Source organism: Melospiza georgiana, chromosome 18 (genome assembly GCF_028018845.1).
Source record: "Melospiza georgiana isolate bMelGeo1 chromosome 18, bMelGeo1.pri, whole genome shotgun sequence".
NCBI classification, from domain to species: domain Eukaryota; kingdom Metazoa; phylum Chordata; class Aves; order Passeriformes; family Passerellidae; genus Melospiza; species Melospiza georgiana.
In genome coordinates this window covers 10,851,013-10,869,808 of record NC_080447.1, presented here as the reverse complement: position 1 = coordinate 10,869,808, position 18,796 = coordinate 10,851,013, and the positions used below count along the sequence as shown (strand labels likewise).

Sequence of the window (18,796 nt, the reverse complement as noted above, 5' to 3'; positions counted from 1 at the left end):
TCTTCAAATAAATATTAAAGACAAGAAAGGAATAGATGCTTATAAGAGAATGAGTGAAAGATTAAGGACTAAAAACCACTTGCATGCATGCTTAAGTGTTGTCTTAAATGGGAGGGCACAAACTTCTCAGGCTTTTGTTGCCTGAATTTATAAATGTTAATCCAGAACAAATGTAAGGTAAAGCAATTTAATGTGAATTTATTCTCTACTCAGTTAAATTAGGTGACCTTGCATTTGTCATGTCTTTAATGTGTGCAAACAGTGTGGCTCACCTGACACATGGCAATGTGCATGGGAGCTCTCAATCCTAAGTGATTTGCCCATGATGATATGGGAAATTGATAGCAGAACCAGAAATTGAACACAGATTTTTCCTTCTCTCAATCCAGTGCCTTAATTATAGTAGGGCAAAGTATTATATGTTGGGGGGATGGTTTTTTTTGGTTTTTAAAGTCTAGAACTATTAAGATGGTGTGGAGTTGGTCTTCCTACCAATCTTTTGAATAATTGTAAATGCCCAGTCACAATTTTAGACCTGTTTGAGTGCCAGTGACTTAGGGAATATTTGTTATTTCCCATGTATTCCCTGAAATTATTGTTCCTCCCTCAACTGCTGTCAGCAGTAAGGAATGACTTGAATAGAAGAGCTGTGTAACTGAATGTCTATAACTCAACTAATTGAATTGCTAGTATGAAAGCTAACCTAGATTTTGTAGGCTCTGTTGTAACTTTAGTGTCTTGTTTTTTCACTAAATCTTTGTTCCTAGAATTCAGTATCTAAACTTACGTCTTGAGTCGGGAGTGGGGTACCACTTTCAGCTTTAATTTTTTTTAAGGTGCTTGCTTGAGGAAGTAGATGCCAAAGTAAATTTCAAAGGAACTCCAGACTTCAGTGTGGAAGAATGAATGGAGAGCAAGAGTTCTCCTTGGGTTTCATGAGAGAAAAATGGACAAAGTAAAAAACAGCCACCAAAATTCTAAGTAGTGAAACAGGAAAGGTTTTTCTTTACCACCCACAAAAATAATAAAATATTTTCAATTGTCACCATGGCATAAAGTCTGAGAGCAAGTGCCAAACAACACAACGTGCTGGCTTGTTCAGCATTATAATTATACCTTAACAGCATTGTCAATACCCAAATGTAAATTAAGCCAGCTTAGTACTGCTCCCCTTTTTCTTGGGCACAATACCTGAATTTTATTTGAACAGAGCAGAAGCTCACAGTGAATTTCTGAGCTTAAGCTCTCAATTCTACCCTGAGAGACAAAACAAATGAGCAAAGAGGGGGGAAAAATAAACCCACAAGGAAAACTTGAAAACAAATTCTGGAATGCTCCAGTGTCTCTTGAAAGAGCCACGTTTTTTAATCCTGAACATCCTTTTCAAAACAAGATCCTTCAGCTGTTGTGAATGAGCCCTTGGGAACTGATTTGGCTTCCAGCCCAGTGTGCTGCAGCTCCCTGGCCCTGTGAGAGGGCAGCATGTTCCAGAGGATCCAGAGGGAGGGGCAGCAGTGCTGCTGGGCTGCAGCCACAGGTACCAGCACTGCAAAGTGCTCTGTGCCTGCTGCTTTCATCCTCATCCTCACCCTCCTCACATCCTGTGCATCCTGCTTGGATGTGTGCAGCTCTGCAAGGGCTGTTGGCTGTAAAACAAACAGGAGCTATTTGGCTAAGAACTGAAAAGAGAAAGCAGCACTGTAAAAGAGTGCTGTGCCATAACTGCAGTGATGCAGCCCTGGCTGTCAGGGGTTGTGCTGATGGTTGCATTGGTTATGGCACATAGTGAAAAACCACAGCTGTGCACTCTGTGGTGGCAGGCACTGATGGCCTGTTTGCCAAGCATTAACTCTCTGTGATGATCATCTCTAGCCTCTTCCTGTCTGTGTTCCTGTCTGTGAGATGAGATGATGATAACCTTTGGGTGAGAACGTGCCAATATTTAATTGATGTGCCATATTGTGCTGCACAATTGTGTTGCTGAACTCTGTCACAAATGTTTGGCCTCACTGACTTCAGATGTAATGCAAAGTTAAACAAACATTTGGCCACATTTTTCCTGAAAGGTGTGATATTTAAATTTATTTAAAGACTGCCTGGCACTGTTGATCTGCTCTCAGGGTTTATGTGAACGAAGCTTTTCCTGGGTGGCCTCCATACTTGTACTGCAATTTTGGAGACCTGGAAGTGCTCTGAGCCAGGATATGCTGAAGGAGGGAGGTAATTGGAGTCTCAGTGATGCTCCAGTGACTCCCTCCCAGCTCCTGTGTTCCATGTGGACCATGGAGTCACTTCATGCAGCCACTGGCAGCCATAAATGCTCTTGAGCATCCTGCAGTCACATAGTGACCTTGGGTAAGTGATTTTATAATAAATCAATCTCATGCTTGCTAATACCTTTTTGGCTGCTGTGTCTACAAACTGGTGCCTTCTCCAGGCTAATTTTACATGCCCTCTGCAAAGTTGTCAGACTGACTGCTGGCTCTTGAGGAATCAACCAAGCCTTGCTCTTGGGCTCAGAATTTTTCTTCGGTACTGTTGTAATCTGAAAGTTTGCTGCAATTAGTGCAAATACCAGAGTAAGAGAGAAAATAAAAGGCTGTTCTTAGATGTCTTGTAGAGTGAACAACTGAAACATGAGTGTGGGATGAGCCAGGAAAACTGGTATTTTTCCCTGGCTGCACGCCATATGGAAGAGACAGTGCCTTGGAAGGGAAGGAGCAGAGAAGTTTGCCATTGGCTCTGATGAATCCCAATCCTGCTTCTACTGAAGGTGCTGGGAATCCTCCCATTGTCTTCAGTGGAGCAAGAAAGGATCTTAGGTGAGGATGGATGACTCTTTCCCTACTTGAATGAAGTCTCTTGCCTATTTATGGGCCTGCTTCTATTGAAACCGAGCCTGTTTTAGCCTTTTTGGGTTCTTAGGGACCTGTTTGTATAAAGCAACTTACCTACCTATCTTTTTTTTTTCTATTGTGTGTATTTTTTGTATGTTCTGTTGGAAGGTGAAGCCTCTGTAGAAGGGGATACAAAACCTGATTTTTAAATAGTAATAAACCAAAAGAGAATTAAACTCTGCAGGCTGCATGCATTCATTTCCTGGAGATGGAGAGACCATGAGTGCACAGAGATGGCCTGGACTTCTCATATCTCAAAATCATCCCCTTTTCAGAGACAATTCTGCCTTTGCACATTTCCACAGCTCTGTGTGAGAATTCATAGTGTGGTGGGCAGGTTGCAAAACTGTGTATCAGGATTGCCTTATTTTGACTAGGCAATCCTTTCTCTGGCACTGTGTGGTGAGGTTTCTCATTTCAGCATAAGTGGATGGAGTAACAGATATCTGTGAAATTTGGTATTGTTGTCACTGAATGGCAGTGAAATAAAACTGAGGTCATATTAATAGAGTTTTGCTTCTGGCCTGTCTACCTCAGGTGCTGAAGTCAAATGCAGAGTGTTTTAACTCCACACTCTTATATACACTAAAGAAATAAGTGCAAGTGTTAAGTGAAACTTTATTAAACCTTTGTTTCTTCCTGGCTTTTTACCACCTCATGGTGTTACCAGATGGAGCCTTAACTTTCTAAAAGAATGGCAAACTCAAGACAAAATAACAACAGAGGTTTGCCTGTTCTGTAAACATCCTTAAAGGAACAGTGTGTTTGCTTTTGCAAATGGATGCAAAAAAGCCCATGTGCCTATGTCAGTCATGAAAAAGGCTATCTCTGCATGCTTGTGGCATGTGTGTGACCCAGAGAAAACGCAGATTTGCTTTCTTCAACGGGAAAGAAAGGGCAACTTCCCAAAATAAACAACTCCTCCCACAGCCTTCAGACAAACACCTGTGGAGTCTTTTGCAGTACCTGTGGTTTTATCTGCTTTCAGGTCAGCTAAGAAACAGAATCCAGAGTTGTGAGCTCTGCACTGTAAATGTCCCTGAATGCTGCACTTTATGAAGAAGCAGCAGTAGCTCCACTGCAAGGTTTGGTCTCTGCTTCTCTGCTCACACTGAATTACAGACCCATTACCAAATGAGTCTCTGCTCTGCCCTCATGCTGATAATTCCAGTCCTGGTCCCAAAGCCCTAGAGGGAAGCAAATACGTGTTTGGATTTTTTATGTGTTCAAGTTTATAACCTTACAGCCTTTCTGATGGCTTGGGATAGAGGTCACATGAGTGGTAGTGCTATTTAGAGTAGGAGTTTTGCATATTTAAGTGCAACTTTAATCTCATGTTTTTCACAATGAAGTCTAACTATTACTGTGGTAATATTCCATTATTATTGGGGTTTAAACAGCAGAGTTTTGGGCTTTCACTGTGAAATTGGCTTCCATAGTGAGTGAAAGATTGGTAGAAGGATATTTAATAATCCCATCCAATTCACTTGAGGTTAATTTGAACAGATATCAGAACAGAAATCTTTATTAATTTTGACTGAAATCTCCAGATGTTTTGATGCTACCTTTTCATATTTCTCATGTGCAAATAATAAACAATTATTTTTAGGTAGGCATTTTCTAACAAGAACAAATTGGGTTATCAGACTGCTCAGCTTTGCCAGGTGCTGCTGGGCACAACTGTGGTTTGAGATGTAAGAAAATTACAAAAGTACATTTATACCTTAAAAAACAACCAACAACACATTCTCCTATTTTAATGAAGTCCTGCATTAATGCTTATTTGTACTTTCATCTAAGTCAGTGCTACCTATGTAGAACTTGAGAACATCTCCTGCATATCTCCAGGATTCCTTCCCCTACAGAACCATTTCATAAGGTAGGTATTGGATGTCTGAAGCTTCCAAAGTGCTTTGCAGACATATAATCATTTCTGCCTCTGTGACATAAGTAATACTAATATGGGAAATCAAGGCAGAAGCTTGCCTAAGGTCAGGCAAAGATCATTCAAAAATTGAGAGTAAAGCTTCTGCTCTTGGCTCAGACTTGTGTGTTCTCTGAGTAGATCACAGTATCTTTCAAAATAGCTTCCCTGCCTCCACCCTTAGAAATGTGTGCTCTGGCTTTTGTCAGTAGCAGCCTGCCTCTGCAGCAAAAAAACAACCAAACAAACAACCCAACAAAAACCAGTGCAGCTGGAGACTGAAACATCTTTAGACAGCTGTACCCAATTCCTGACACGATTGCTGTGGTGTGGTGGTGTCCTGCTGCGAGGCACACCCACCGGATAGCAGGTAAAGCAATCTGTGATCAGATACCGAGGGTGGAATGCTGCAGCCAGGGAAGGAGCTGAGGGATGATCCATGGGGACCTTGGCTGCAGTGGGCCAGTGTGAACACAGATCTCTGTCAGCACTTCAAAACTGAGAAAACTGGAAAGGCACTGGGCAGTTCTTGTCCAAAAAGGACACAAAAAATGATGCCATTAAGAGGAGTCAGTGTGTGAAATTTCTTAAGTCGCTGATTGCCGAGAGTATTTAGAGATAATCTCTTAATGCTTCTCCCCAGTAAACAATGGGACCCAGACTGCCCTCCCGAGGCCTCTGGCCTTTTATTACAGCCCACACAAAAACTCATCTGAGAAAGCACTCGGAGTTAGTGGAGCAAAGTGTGAACCAGTCTGAACCAGTTCAAATATCGCATATGGTTGTTTTGCTTCTGCAGACTTCCTTGTTAGTCCTTGGAGGCTGTGGCTGGCATTTGCTTTGCAATAGCTCACGCTGTCAGACTGAAGGGGGAGGAGAAAGGAGGAGAAAGCCTCTCCCTCTCCCCGAGCATGCCAGCAGCGCCGTGCTACAGTGCCAGCAGACACTCCTGTCGCTCCACAGCGACTCCTTTGTAGTCACTGCCTCTGCCTTGATTTTTGGTTATACTCGGCTCATTTTCATAAAGTCAATATCTGATCCTTTTGTCACAGCCCTGATGTTCTTTTATTACATTAAAATTATATCTAGCTTAGAAATGAAACAAATTTGTTTCCAATTCCTGCATCATTGCTTAACAGAAGGCTTTTTGCAGGTGAGACCCAGAGTTGTTTTCATGATCAAGAGAGAGGCAGCAAAGAAATAAAACCCCTGCTTTTGTTTGAGTTGCAAGTGCTCAAGCACTTAATAGTGTTTAGTAACATTTGATGATTGCAGCTTTTTAAACTTAAGCACAAACTGCTCTAATATTCTATTCATGGTGAGGTCTCAGAATGGTACTCGTTATTCTAAACATTTCCATTTATGAAAGAAGCAGAAAATTGAGGAAAAAGAGTTTTGGGGAAAACTGGAACAATTATTTTGATTATCTAGGAATAAGAAAGGGGAGGTGATGGGAGCATGACGTGTGTCCTGTCACAAGGAGGGCAATGGTCAACTTTTTCCATTTTAAGTAATCCATGTTAATTTGGCTAGGAAAGATTACTCAGATTAGAAAACTCATTTTGTTTACTCCCCTCAGTGTCTTATTTAGTGAGGTTAAGTAATAAAGCATGTTAGTTCTTGCCCAGGAGGTTAGATGAACTTCTGCCTGGCAAGATCAGAACACACTTGGCTGTGGCCAGAGAAGGAGGGTGGGTTTGATGGCTCCTTGCAGAGTCACTTCAGAGCTGTAGATCTGGGGCTGCCCCCCTTGGCACAGAGTGCTGTGCTGTTAGATTCCTTTTTTTATTTTTTTGTTTGGTTGTTGGTTTTTTTTTTTTAATCTCAAAACACTTTGAATTTTTCCACAGGTGCAAATGTAGAACAAACAAACAAGAAAGAGCAGCTGACAGACAGGAGAGAGAGAAAGCAGACATTGTTCATTCTGGAACCTGTATAAAGAAAGGTACCAGCTCACAGCTGAAACTGGTTCACACTGAGTTTAGAGAAGATGTTTAATGTCCCTCATTCCTAAAAATAGTGTGTATTTTCTCCTGTAAAACGTGGGGATGTGTTGTGATACATGTATGTGTATATACCAACAGAGATCTAAGTGTAAACTATGTGAGGAAGTAGCTGCAAAGCTGTTAACTTACTTATAGTTTGGGTAGTTTAAAATCAAGTCCTAGGAAATAATGTCATGTTTAATCTCTAAAAGTGTAGCAAGAAGAGCAAACCCATTCCTAAGCAGTGGAAAGAGCAACTGAGTCTGCCTCTGACAGCTGCCACCTGGCATCCTATTAAACTTAACTCTGTGAAACTGCCAAGCATAAATCTTCCCTCATCCTGGAGAAAGCTAGAGATGAAAGAAAAAATTATGCTTAGAAGTCAGTTGTGGAAAAGTCTTTGATCTTTACCATTACTGTGAAGATTTTTGCATTTCTTCCAGATTCCCCATTGTCCTTCTGTGGACTAGAAACTCAAATTGTTTGCTGGAACTTGGCTGCCTGTAAGGAGAAGTGCAAATTTATCTTGTTACATAGTAGGAGAGAGAACTAGGAAGGCCTGAGATTTGTTTCCACAGAGATTACTGCAGTTCTTGGATCAGTATGTACAGAAGGAAGTGCTCTCTGTGCTAGGTGGCATGGAGGCATTAGTCTCATGAAATGAGCAAAAGGACATTAATTGTGCAGGCTGGCAGTCCATCTGCAAAGTTTTGGACAGGCAGTGCCTCTGGATGCATGTGTGGCCCTGCAGTTTCTGCTGAATGGAATTTGTCTCATAAAATCTGATGAAAAGCTATTACAAACAGGCAGCTTGATTGAATAGCCCTTATTAAAAATTCCTGCTGACTCCAGTTAGCCTTCCCTTTAGAGAGAGTAACTGGAGAACATCAGGAATGCAGTAGCAGGGTGTCTGTGCAGAAAATGAGCATAATTGCACAAAGGCTGCATCTTAGCTGGTGATGTCAGTCAGGACTGGCACATACAGTTGGTTTTTGGTTTCCTGTTTTGATTTTTTTTTGCACACATATTTTTTTTAAATCTGACATTACTAAACTAAATTTTCTGTAGTGGCAAATCATGTTGTTAAAGCTTGAGTCACACAAATGTGTGCTAAGACCTGTGGTTTCATACTTGGTGGTAGTGCTGCTTAATTGACCTGTTTCCTCATTATCCATCTATCATGCTGGTACATCTCTGGTTTTGTGCTCCATTGTGGACTGGATGCAGCAGGTGACTTGGCTGTAAAGGGCTTAAAACGTTCATGACCTGGTGAAAAAGGGGCAAAAGTTGGGTTGGATCAGAACCTTGGGCAGGTTTGTTACACAATAACCTGTAGCAGCCTGACAGAGAGCACTGCCAGGATGGAAACATCTGGGAGTGGAAGGGAAAGACCACTGCTGCAGGCAGCACTGCCTTGAAAAGTGATTTATCCAACACTGGAGCAGCTTCCTGGCATAGAAGTACTTCTTATGTGTTCAGTGATGTCCATGTGATTTCAAAGAACTTTAAAAGAAGGGAACTTCCCTGTCCTATTCTAAGAAGGAAGGTTTGATTGTACCTCATGTAACAAAAAGGAAGGGAAAGTGCAAAGAAGCGAGGCAGGCAGGTTGGCCAAGGTCAGGAAGAACTCTGTGGGAAAGCCAGAAATAGCACCTTGTGCTGCAGGCCTGTGCCTTGGCTACAAACCCATCAGTTGGCCCAGGCTGCCTCTGCAAGCTCATTGTTGAACAGGACCAGCTATTCAGTGGCTTGTTTTTCACTGGTGTAAAACAGAAACAGTGCTGAGGACTCCAGATGCCGTGTACAGGCACTGGGGCTGCACTGTCTGAGTCCCTTGGCATGTTCAGAAACAGAAGTATTTATTGTGAGCCGTGTGAAATGTCTGCAGAGAGGCTTTATCACAGTGGCTGCATGCCTGCAGTAGAATGACTCTAAACCATCTTCATGCTGTTTACCTTGGTTTTTCCTATAAGCAGGCACAGCTTTTAGAGTAAGCCCATGGAGTCAATGAAAAGTAATGGATTGGCAGAGGCGAGCATGTAAAAAGCCCTTTAAGGTGGAGTTGCACAGCCTCCGTAGCAGTGTGTAGCCCCTACAACGTATCTTTACAGCTAAGGGAACCCAAAGGGAGAATAAGGGCAGCAGGATTTAGTCCTTCATGATAATTCTCTAGGGGAGAGAACAGTTTTGGGTCTCCGAAGATAAACCCTTTTCCTGCCACAGGCAGTTGTTCAAGCGTAGTTCCGTGTGGAAAGTCTCCTCTTCTGGTCTAAGACTTTTCCTGCGACTGTAGGAGACAAGCCCAGAGACGCGGAGTTGCCCTCGAGCCAAACAGCCCCACGGCACCGCGCAGCCATCGGGGCGAGGGACCCTGTGCGGCAGCAGCTTCGCTCTGCCCCGAGCCCTGCCCCGAGCCCGAGCCCGAGCCCTGCCCCGCGGCAGCCGCCCCTTCCCCTGCTGGGGGCGGGCGGCGGCAGCGGCAGCGTTAGGACCCGGCGGCGGCTGCGGGGCGGGGGGGGAGCGCAGCCCGGCGGTTGTTTACGGGGAGGGAGCGCCGGGGCAGGTCTCGCCGAGCGGAGCCGAGCCGAGCTGCGCGGCCGGGCTGCCGGCGGCTCCTCGCCCTCCGCGCCGAGGATGCTGCCCGGGGGTCCGCGGTGGGCGCTGCTGCTGCTGCTGGGCTCGCTGCTGCTGCTGGGGGCCGCCCGCGGCGCCGAGGGTGAGTGAGCGAGTGGCGGCCCGGCTTTGTGGGGGACAAAGGCCGCTCTGGGGAGGGGGAACACCCCTGTGGGGAAAGCGGGGGCCGTGCTGGGAGCTGCCCGGAGCGGCGGGGGCTGCTCGGGCCGCCCGCCAGGCTCGGCTCGTCTCTCCGCAGAATGCGTCCGCGGTAACGGCGAGTCCTACCGCGGCAGCCGGCGAGTGGCCTCCGGCGGCGCCCCGTGCCTCAACTGGCGGATGGTGCGGAACGGTACCGGCGCCGCGCTCCCGGCAGGTGGGTCCGGGGCCGGGAGGGGCTCTCGGGGGAGCGGGGGGTGCCGCGGCCGCGCTGACGGCCCGCTGCTCCCTAGCACTCGATGAGGACCACAACAGCTGCAGGAACCCGGACGGCGACGCCGCGCCCTGGTGCTACATCCAAGGCGCTACCGGGATCCCCGAGCGGCGATCCTGCGACATCGCCCAGTGCTCAGGTAAGAGCGGCCGCCGCCGGTCCCTGTCTCTTCCTGCCCTCCTTGGCCTGCCCCCTACCGCCGGGGCTCGGTTTGTCACCAGGGTGGGGTCCCCCGGCGCACAAACAACCCCGGGCTACGCCAGCACCTCCCTCGGAAACACCGCGTACCCAGAGCTCCCTCCAGCCCCCGCCTGTGCGTGCACATCTGCCTCCCAGCTATGCCGTGCTCCGCCCCTCCGGCTTTGCCATTAGTGCCAGAAAAGGCCTGTGAGAAGCCCCCACTCCCCATAATTCGCTTATCACTGTCGCGCTCTCCAGCTGTGTTGCAAAAGGCTGAGGTCTGGACGTCCAGGAGCTGCCGAGGTGCGGGTAGACTGCTGCTGTGGGGCATGTTATGGCTGACTAAAGAAGCTTCCTGCTGTTAAAGAATTGCCAGTGGGAATTTGAGTACAGGGTGCACGGCAAGAATGTGGAAAAAATGAGAACTAGAAAGGAGGACAGTAAGAAATGGAAACACTGGATTCCTCCTGGATAGTCACAGTGAGAAACAGTTTGCCAAAAAACTGTAGCTGAAGCCTGTTTTGGGGAGAGGAGGTGTCAGTGTTGACTGACATCAGAGCAACCACTGGGGGTTTTTTGAACTGTTTACTACTTTCTGAGCCCTGCAAGATTTACTCGCACCACTGTCCCTTGAGACTGCTATCCTTGCACTTTTCCCACGCACATACACTCTCCCCTTTTTTTCACTTTGCTCTTTTTTTGCCTGCTTTTCCCTAAAAGTGAAGCAAAAAAATGTTCTGCTGCCAAGATCCTTCCTCAAAACACTCTTGCAGCTTTAGGATCAGAAGAGTTACCTGACCTTTCAGCCATTTGCAGGTTTAATAGGTTTCATATTTTTGTGTCTCAGAGCGGGCACCATTTAATGGTTCAACAGTTCACTTTAGTTCAGTTGCCCTGGCTGACCCTACTTGAAGTTACTGTGCAGGACCCCTGATTTCCTGTCTCTGACTCTCTTCTGTACTTCCATTTCACATTGCACTGAGGACTCAAAATGGCTGCAGATAGAAAATCCACAGGGAGTTATTGCCTGCTGTGGGGGCAGATGCAGGTGGAGTGATTTTTCAGGTGTGGATGCATACTGTGAATAGCATTTCCAAAAAGGAAGGGGGATTGTGTAGAAAAGGTAGTAGATACCTACTTTACACTGTCACAGCTTTTACAGTGCTGCAGCTTCCAGTTAAACTGTGTCATGAAAGAAGGAGCTACCTTGAAAATCTTTCAATGCTGTTGATGAAAAAGAGCATTGATAAAAAACAGGGCTGGGAAGGAACCTGTATCCTTGGGTGCCATTTCTGGGCCTTGACTGAGGAAGGAATTGTCCTTAGTCAGTGGCTGTGCTGCCTGCTCTGACTTAGCCTGTCCAGTGGTGTCCCAGACTATCAGTTTGGTACACACTGCAAGGAGGGACCAGGGAAAAATATCTCCAGATTGTTTTCACACCAGCTGGAGTCTCCTGTCAGACTTTCCTGTGTCAGGAAGATTGAGGCAGAAGAGGGATAAATAGGCTCCTGGGAGATTTGGGATGGAGATTCTCATAATCTTGTTCAGCATGATTGAAGCTGCAGCCTGTATATCGATCTATACACTAAATGAAGTCATTGTGCATCCTCTGGACTTATGCCCTGAACCTGGGTTTCAATCTGCTCTCTGACTTCTTTCATCTGTGGTGGTGCCTTGGACTCTTAGTTAAATAGGTTCATGTCAGAGGAAAGTGGGGGGAAGAACAGATTTCTTGTCTACTTTGGTAGGATTTCTGGCAACAACTTAAGGGGGAACAAGTGTTTTTCAGTGAGCTTTGAAGGCAGTTCAGTGATGCCAGTTTAGAGCTGTCCCACTCTCAAGACACATGTTGTTTTGAAGTAATCATAAGTGCTTGATATGTTGTATATATATTTTTTTTATTTTTTTTCTCCTCTCAACAGATGCTGCAGCCAGCACAACCCCAGTCCCCACAGCAGAAGTTGGTGCTTCCCAGGAGGAGGAGCAGGTGTTTGAACCAGCTGATACTTTGCCCTCCCGGAGCGAGGCAGCCGCGGTGCAGCCCGTCATTGGCATCAGTCAGAGAGTGCAGATGAACTCCAGAGAAAAGAAGGACTTAGGGACACTAGGTACAAACCCAGGATCATTTGATGGATCCATTCCTGTAATTGTGGCAGGACAGACCTGTTTTGAGGCTCTGAAAGCAGCATTATAGCTGGATCTGCCACCTCTTAATTTTGGCTCTTATTTTTCTCTTTTCACAGGTTATGTGCTGGGGCTGATCATGATGGTGATAATCATTGCCATTGGGGCTGGCATTGTCGTGGGGTACATCTATAAGAGGTGAGTGGCTGTTCTTTGTTCAAAAGCTGGTGTATATAGAGCAGGAATGTCTGAGCACCTGCACACCCAACCAAATGGGACAGAAGCATGTTTGATTATGGCACATTAAGCAAGTGTTTGTTACACTGAGAAAAGAACTACTGAAGAGTTAACTCTGTTCTTCTCCATTCCCCCATTATTGTGATGTTCTATCTCACTTGAAGTTTCAAATTGCCCTCTTTAATGTTTGAGGTTTTGTGTATGCATGTGCACCTTGATGTGGCTTTTTCAGATGTACTCGCTAGCAGGATTTTATCAGAACTGGAAAGAGAGATCCCAGGTGCCCTCACAGGAAGTTTGTTTTGCTCAGAAAAAGAACAATTCTTCTAGCAGGCCACCTGTTCCCCTGATTTCTCTAGTCTATCTTTAGAAGAAAAACAATGAGCAGGTTTTTTTTGCTACTCATGCATTGTATCCTATGAAGCTGACTGTCAGGTAGCACTTTTTTTTTTGGTCCAAGTTCATTTTAGCAAAGTTCCTGTATACTTTTAGGTCAGTTTTGATTTTGACTTCAGTTACTTTTTTTTTCAGTCACTTCACTGTGTGGGACAGAAATGTTTCTGTAGCTCAGCAGTATTTGAGGGTAGTGGCAGTAGCAAGCTTAGTTGTAAGAGAGAGGGCAGGATTAACAAATAGCAGTGATTGTCACTGCAGCAAGCAAAGGCCCAGGCTCCCTCCTCTGGGAGGGTTTGTTCTATGTTTTGGCTGTTTGACAACAGTCTGACACAACCAAGCAGAAGGAGCCCTTTCCCAAGCTGGGACATGTCCTTATGTAAGTGTTTATAATAAATGCTGACAGAAAAAAAGCAGAGGGAGGAGTGTTACATAAGGGGCAAAACACAGAGTGCCGCTTGTCGAGGAATCTGATTTGAGGTGTCACTTCAGAGAATGCTGTCTTGTGTGCTGGCAGGAATGGCAGCCACTGCTGCACGTTTGTAGGCAGCTTTGAAAAGCAGCCAGAATGCCAACAGGAAACCCCAGCAGCTCTGCCTGCCTGAGATCACGAGCCTCAGGAGGAGCGAGTGGTGCCTGTCCCACCTCTCTGCCATCCTCAGTGGGAGGAAGCAATAGACCAGTGCTGGGCTTTGGCCAAAGGCAGCTTTGCTTCTCCAGTCACAGAGAGCTCACAGCAGGGATCTTCTGCAGGTTTACTGTCTCCTTCCTTGCCTTGATCTCAGAATTGCATGTGCAAGCTGGCAGGTTTGGGTAGTAGGTGGGGTGAGAAACCTTTAATGTGTTTAGTAGTTTTTGGTATACATAGCTCTTCTGGAGACAACATGCTATTAATGCCAAATCCATTTTTAAAGCAAGGCAGTTCTTCCACGGCACAAATTACAGAGGTGTTCCTTCACTTAGCAACAGGCTGGAGACTGAGGTAGGTTTGAGGAGCTGGTTGTGGCATTAAGCTGTTATAGCTGCAGTGGCAGAAGGCAGGGCCGGCTCTGAAGTCAGCTTTAATACTTTTTGGACAGCTTAATTTGCTGCAACAAAAGGCAGAAGCTGTCATCACCTCCAGTATTTGTTCCAGATGAAGCAGGTTACAGAAGCTCTTTTCCACAGCAGTGGCCTCTGCACTGTCTCACTCCTCCCCTGGGCCTGCACCAGGCAGTGCTGTGGGACTGGAAAGGATAAGGAAACATATGGCAGCTCTGTGGTTTGAAGGAGGGGCTTGGCTGTACAGTCATTTATCAGCAGCAGTGTCAGTGAATAAGCCAGTTTGAGGGAGGAACAGACTTCACTTGGCTGCTTGTTTTTCAGAGATGCTCAGCTGTGGTCCTCTGCTTACAGTAGGGAATATTTCTGGCCCTTTGTATGCAGCTGAAACCACTTAAATCTTAAAGAGCACAGTCCCTTCAGCTCTACTGAGACTCTCCCTCCAAGCAGCAGCACTCACCCCACGTGTGTATTTTGGTTTTTGTTGTAATGCAGGGGGAAGGACCTGAAGGAGAAGCACGAGCAGAAGGTTTACGAGCGGGAGATGCAGCGCATCACGCTGCCCCTGTCGGCGTTCAGCAACCCCGCGTGCGAGCTGGTGGATGAGAACACCATCGTGGTGCAGCCCAGCCAGACGCCCGTGGAGGACACCCGGGATGGCAGCGGCCCCCTCATGGGCCAGGCAGGGACTCCTGGGGCCTGAGCAGCTCAGGCAGGAGCGCTACAGGCCGAGCAAAGCCTCCAGCTTCCCACTGTGAGTGCAGGGGGTGCGTGTGTTCATTTCTGTTTTGTTTTCTTTTTGATGAACGCCGGACAAAGGTGATGCAGAGGAACAGAGCAATGGGCAATTCATCATCTGCTTGAGGGGCACCGTTCAGTGCATGACCAGCTGGGGACTGGTGTGGTGGACCCTGCTGCTTCTTCCCACCTGTCTCCATGGAGTGCCAATGAGCTGGGGGGGATGATGGGCCAGGCTTAACTGGCCACAGATCCTGTAGCCTGGAGTGTGGTCGTGGCTTCCTCTTTCTACATTCTTTTCCTATTTAATGGTGTGCACTGTTACTTAAGTTTCAGCCTGGAACCTCAGGAGAGAACAGTACTGCAGGGACTGAGGGGAGCTTCATGTCAGATTTAGCTAGATAATTACACTGATTATAGTTCCTGCCTTTTTGCTTTAGTGGCTGACAGCTGGAATCACTGTCCAGAATCCTGCTACTGGATCAGGTTTTTTTCCAAGGAAGAGCTTGTTTAAGGGATGTCTTTGCCCAGAAGCAGAATGTTTAGACCCAGTGCTCTCCTCAAGCTCTTGACAAATCCAGGTCTTCCAGGGCTGAGGCCACTTCTCCATTCCCCTGTGGTGCTACATGCACAGCCACAGTTGTAGGTGTCCAGGGGGTCTGTCTGTGCCTCCTGCTCACTTACACAGATCATTAAAGCAAGGGTGAGTGGTAGATAGTTGTGAAGAAAACAAACTGCCCTTCAGTTACTTACAGCAGGTTAAACACTGAGGATAGAGAACATCCTCTTTTGAACTCCCTAGGCTTCCTACAGAGCCAGTGCTGGACAGAGTGGCCAAGCTGTGGAGGTCACCCTGATCACAGAGCAGCAGCTCTGGCTCTAAGGGCAGAACAGGACAGCTGTTTTGTAAGATACTGAAGTTCTGGTGTGGCTCCTGGTCCAGCCTCTGTCACACACTCAGCTTGTGCAGCAAGACTACTTACTTACAGAGCCTGGTCCTATTAGAGAGGTTTTGTAACAACTTTTATTAGCATTTCAGGGGTTTTGGAAGGGATGGTTGCTGCAGTGTCTCCCTCATGGCACCAAGGCAAGGCCAGTTCAGGGAAACATCTGTCCCCGCTTCAGGGGATTCAAGCCATTCAAGTAAGTTTTCCAGCCATCTGCTTTAGGGCTGTGGGCCTAACAGGGAGCAGCACTTGGCAGCAGGGGTTGTAGTGTTAATGTTTGATTCAGAAAAGGGAAATATTTTATTTTTAAATGCCTTTGAATACCATTTCTTTGTAAAATGTTTTAAATACCTCATTATGAGAAGGTGCAGACTGTGCTACCTTATATTAAAGCTTAAAAGAAGAATGCTCTGTAGACCTATGTGGACTGTGGCTCATCTGTGCATTCCTCCTGCCAGAGCAGCATCCTTTGCAGTGTTTCAGACTTTGAACTGAGGAGAAGGGAAGATGCCACTTCAGTTTGCCAGGCCCAAAAGTAAATCCCTACAAGCAGTGCCTGCATGCAGCAGCACTGACAAGGGGCATGAAGCTTGTCTCCCTGCTCCAGCAGCTCCTCTTGGACTGGGACACTGTTCCTGAAAAGCAGCTGTGGGTGACTCCGCAGGCTGGCCCATGGGAACAGACTCTTGCTTACAGCCCCTTCCTGCACTGACCTGGCTCAGTTCTGCTTTGGTGCTGCTCAGCAGCAGCTCCATCCCTTGAGAAGTGCAATGGAGATGGAGCACAGCAGCTTATAGAGGGACTAACAGAGCCAGCATTTTTGTTCAGTTGTTGTCTAAACAAAAGTCCCCTGAACTACATATTTCAGAATAAGATGTTTCCAAGAACAGGTTGCATTTTTATCCCTGGATTAGAAAAGGAAAATGGAGAGGCTCCTTGATCTGCTGACTCCTGTCCACCCTTGAAACCAACCACGGACTGAACAGAACTTGTTCCCTTTCCCTCACTCCAGGTAAATAGTCCTACAGAGCATTGCACTGTGATTCTGCAGTTCTGTGAATGTGGCACAGTCCACAGGCTCAGAAAAGGCTGTTCTGGATGGTCAGAATCTGGGCAGCTTTGGTGTTGCCATTTTGTGACTACAATAGAAACCCGAGAAAGTGACGGCTTCCGGCTTTATTGAACACAGAGACCACAAAATCAGCATACAGTTACTGCTCTTTAATTTAGTTAGAACGTGGAGCTGTGCAAATCACAGTTCATAAACCCCCCCACACACATCACCCAGGACTCTCCCTTCAGGGGTCCCCTCACAAACCAGCCTGGGAGGGGGAATGAAAGGGCAAATCCTATTAACAATCCTGGATCCACTGGACCCAGTTTAGAGAGGCTCCTGCCTGACTCTCAGCACAGGGAGGCCCTAGTGTTTCTAAAACACCACTACACAGACTAAAAACACCCCCCCTTGCATACCTGATGTCAGGTGATGGCTGGGCCCATGTTATTGTACATAATACTTTAAACTCATGGGTAGGGGAGGAAACCAAAGTAACAGCAAAGACTAACACCCATTCCCCACCATTCAATGCTGAAGGGAGGAGGAGGGGAAAAGGAGCACACTAAAATCCAGTTAAACCATGATGTTTGTGAGACTTAGAGCAGAACTTGATTCAGCTTTTTGTTCAGTTCTGCCAACCACGTGAGCTACTGCAGCAGTAGCTTCCTTCCTTCCTTCTCCCACCAAGGGAGGAAGAAGAGAAGTACTGAAAGAAAATACAGCCCTACCCACCTCCCAATGACTCCAAGCCCTTTTCCCCCCACCCCAGAGCAGGGAATGACCCTGAGGAAAATTTCTGTTTGGAGAATCAGCTCAGGTGCTGCAGCAGCAGCTGCACGAAGGACCTTCAAAGGAGCAACTTGGACAATCTGCAGGAAAGGATGAGGTAGTGGCAACTGAATTATTAGTTCTCCAGCTGCCACTCCAGGGAGGATGGGACATTCTCCAGCACTTTTCTATTCATGACAAGTCCATCCTTTAATTAACCTTGGGCAAGTCCCCTTTTGCCATTGTCCATGCCCAAGGTCTGAGCCACTTCAAACATTTGGCTTTCTGACAAGCACCTTCTGCTGTCATTCCTGTCACCTCACATCCACAGGCCAAGAGCTCAAGCACTCAGGAATGTCCACACCCAGTGCCTAGTGCAGAACTACACATTCAGGTTCAGATACTTTCACCTAGGTTAAGGTTTTGGGCAGGCAAACTCACTGCAGGCGCAGGGTCTGAAAATGCTCCAGTGGCTCATTTGCTGCCTGCCTCATCTGCCATCAGGAGGGGCAAGCAGAGCTCAGTCTTAGTGTTTCTAGGCAGTCTTAGTGTTTCTAGGCAGGCTTTTGGAGGTATTCAGAGACACAGAAGGAATAAAAGCCCACAAAACCAAAACAAGAATTCAGATGTGCTTCCCCAGAGACGTGGTATTCAGGAGAGCTGCCCAATTCCTGGGGCTTTTTACTCCTTCCTCTGATGCATGTCAGAGGCCAAAATCTCAGTCGGTTGTTCTGGGAAACACATGCAAATACATACATGTGCTGTCCTGGTGAGACATGTTGCTGGATGTCCAATTTCCCCAGCTTTCTGGGCAGGGCAGTCAGTGGGAGAAGCTGTTCCAGAAGTTGGTCCTTACCCAGGAGAGTCTCCTATAGCAATTCCCTCCCTGGCACACAGGCCAGGGTGGCTTCACAGCTTGCAGCCAAGTTCTAAGGCACCACAGTAAAGAAGCCTGAAAAGGCCAGAGAAATATCTCTCAAGCCAGAAAAATAGTGTTCAGCGGCTTTCCTAGGTGCAGCTGGCAGGAAACAATCCTTTTTGCTTCTGAAACGTGCCAGGAATCCACAGTGAATCAGGATATCCAGGAGGAGGGAAGCTGGGTGGGGAGAGAGAGGCAGTGCAGCAGATGCACAGCGTGGTTAATGCCCTGGAAGTGGCTGAAGTGCATCTCCCTCCCTGCTGCTCAGCCCAGCTCCAGTGAAGTGGTGCAGGCAGCAGGAGCAGCCTAGGTTGTGTTTTCAGGTAGCTTGTCACGGGTCAGTCCATACTGCACACTCACATTGTGGTCCAGCTCCTCAAGCTCAGATGGAAGGGGGATGGCAAGTTCTCCCAGGTACAGAGAGAGAGCTTCAAAGGAATCTTCCAGCTTGGAAAAAGGGGGCCTAGAAGCAGCAGTGAGAAAACATGAGTAGGAAAGAGGAAGCAGAACAGCATCTGGAAAGGCTGAACTAGCTGTCCA

At 46.9% G+C, this 18,796-nt stretch overlaps 2 protein-coding genes across 2 annotated transcripts in view; one reads left to right on the top strand and one right to left on the bottom strand.

Moving 5' to 3' along the window:
- The first annotated feature begins 9,416 nt into the window (after window positions 1–9,416).
- Window positions 9,417–15,927, top strand: PIK3IP1 (phosphoinositide-3-kinase interacting protein 1). The gene is made up of 6 exons (XM_058036998.1): window positions 9,417–9,522; window positions 9,679–9,795; window positions 9,872–9,991; window positions 11,955–12,140; window positions 12,276–12,354; window positions 14,323–15,927. The coding sequence occupies exons 1-6, from the start codon at window positions 9,441–9,443 to the stop codon at window positions 14,528–14,530; spliced, it is 792 nt and encodes a 263-aa protein (XP_057892981.1). The 5' UTR covers window positions 9,417–9,440; the 3' UTR covers window positions 14,531–15,927.
- A 794-nt stretch (window positions 15,928–16,721) lies between these two features.
- Window positions 16,722–18,796, bottom strand: part of LIMK2 (LIM domain kinase 2) — a 30,566-nt gene continuing 28,491 nt past the window's right edge. The window contains exon 16 of the mRNA XM_058037123.1: window positions 16,722–18,719. Within this exon, the coding sequence (XP_057893106.1) occupies window positions 18,563–18,719 (157 nt within the window). The 3' untranslated portion in view covers window positions 16,722–18,562. The remainder of the gene's footprint in view (window positions 18,720–18,796) is intronic.